Source organism: Sitodiplosis mosellana, unplaced genomic scaffold, assembly GCF_009176505.1.
Source record: "Sitodiplosis mosellana isolate CC-2019 unplaced genomic scaffold, AAFC_SMos_1.0 Smas_scaffold_1362, whole genome shotgun sequence".
Classification (NCBI taxonomy): domain Eukaryota; kingdom Metazoa; phylum Arthropoda; class Insecta; order Diptera; family Cecidomyiidae; genus Sitodiplosis; species Sitodiplosis mosellana.
Window position 1 is genome coordinate 675 of NW_022596604.1, and position 1,369 is coordinate 2,043.

Sequence of the window (1,369 nt, forward strand, 5' to 3'; positions counted from 1 at the left end):
TTCTTTTTTCGAGATCCTTTTTTAGACTACAGAAATATGATCAATGTTCATTTCTTCAGCAACCACTAACCATCAAAGATGTCAGACTGTGCGATTTGTTTACGAACATTGCTGCGTTACGGCAAATTAACGGGGCTGTTATGCGGCCACGTTTTTCATGTCGACTGTATCGTAAAATGGGAGAAAACAAGGTAAATACGTGCAAATTATTAATTAAAATCGTGCAAAAATGTGTTAAAATTGCTGTATTTCCCAAGTTCTGCATGTCCAAGCTGTCGCACGCCGATTACACATCACGCACTTCAAATGGGTTCTACCGAAACTATGCAAGTTTTTGAAAATGTTCAACTTATGGCCGAAAATGTGCTTGCTCACAATATGAGACAACAGCAATTGCAGCCGCAACAGGCTCAACAAGAAGTACAGCAGCAACAACAGCAGGTACACCAAATACAAAAAACTAGTAAAATTCAATTCAATTGGATTATTTGTATGAAATAAAATGTTCTAATAATACCCTCGTGTTCACAGCAGGTGCAACACCAACCACAACAACCAATAGCGGAAATAGAAACGGAAATGGTATCAGAACTTCAGGTCAACGAGAGCGTTCGTTATGAAATGACGACATCTCGTCAGGAAACTTTTTTGGCGCGATATTGAAACGGGGTCTTGAATGTCCACTTGAACAGACGAATTGTGATTGTCACCGAAGGTGAAGCCAATATACAAGGGTATCAAGCATTTATTCATTTCACACCGAACGAGTAACAATAAAAAATCACAGAAAAATCTCTCTCTCTCTTTCACACACACAAAACTTCTTTACTTCGGTGAGTAGAAATAAGGTGCTTGAATTTATTCTTCTTTTTTATCATCTCGATATCATGCATCTCAAGTCTGTATTTATTTTGTATTCGATGTTTGTATTATAATTCACAGAGACACGGAGCAATGACTCCGTTGAAATCATTAGATTCGTCACTTCCCCATAGCCACTACAAATCTGTTAAAATATCTGGAATAGCAGTAGTATTTCGCCGAACAACACATTCAACTCAGGAAAGCTCAATTTGATTGACCTTATCGAAAGTACTCACTCAGTCGAAACGACAAAAAAAAATCTCATCAACAATACTCGACAAACGATTTTTCAGTTCTCTAAATGATCCAATTGTCCAATTTCCATGTATTTACATATTTCAATTTATTTCACATATGGATATCGGCTGTTTCAATGTGTTTAATTTTTATCTTCTGTTTCTTTCCCTCCACTGCCTCGGTTTCGACGAAACGAATTATTTTGCGGCCAACAGCACCACCGATGATCCGATGCAATAACATCAGGGACATAAAGGGTGTCCCAATA

At 37.7% G+C, this 1,369-nt stretch overlaps 1 protein-coding gene across 1 annotated transcript; it reads left to right on the plus strand.

Moving 5' to 3' along the window:
* The first annotated feature begins 266 nt into the window (after positions 1–266).
* LOC129571122 (CCAAT/enhancer-binding protein-like) lies at positions 267–827 on the plus strand. The gene is made up of 2 exons (XM_055450885.1): positions 267–441; positions 532–827. The coding sequence occupies exons 1-2, from the start codon at positions 307–309 to the stop codon at positions 661–663; spliced, it is 267 nt and encodes an 88-aa protein (XP_055306860.1). The 5' UTR covers positions 267–306; the 3' UTR covers positions 664–827.
* Positions 828–1,369: the final 542 nt, after the last annotated feature.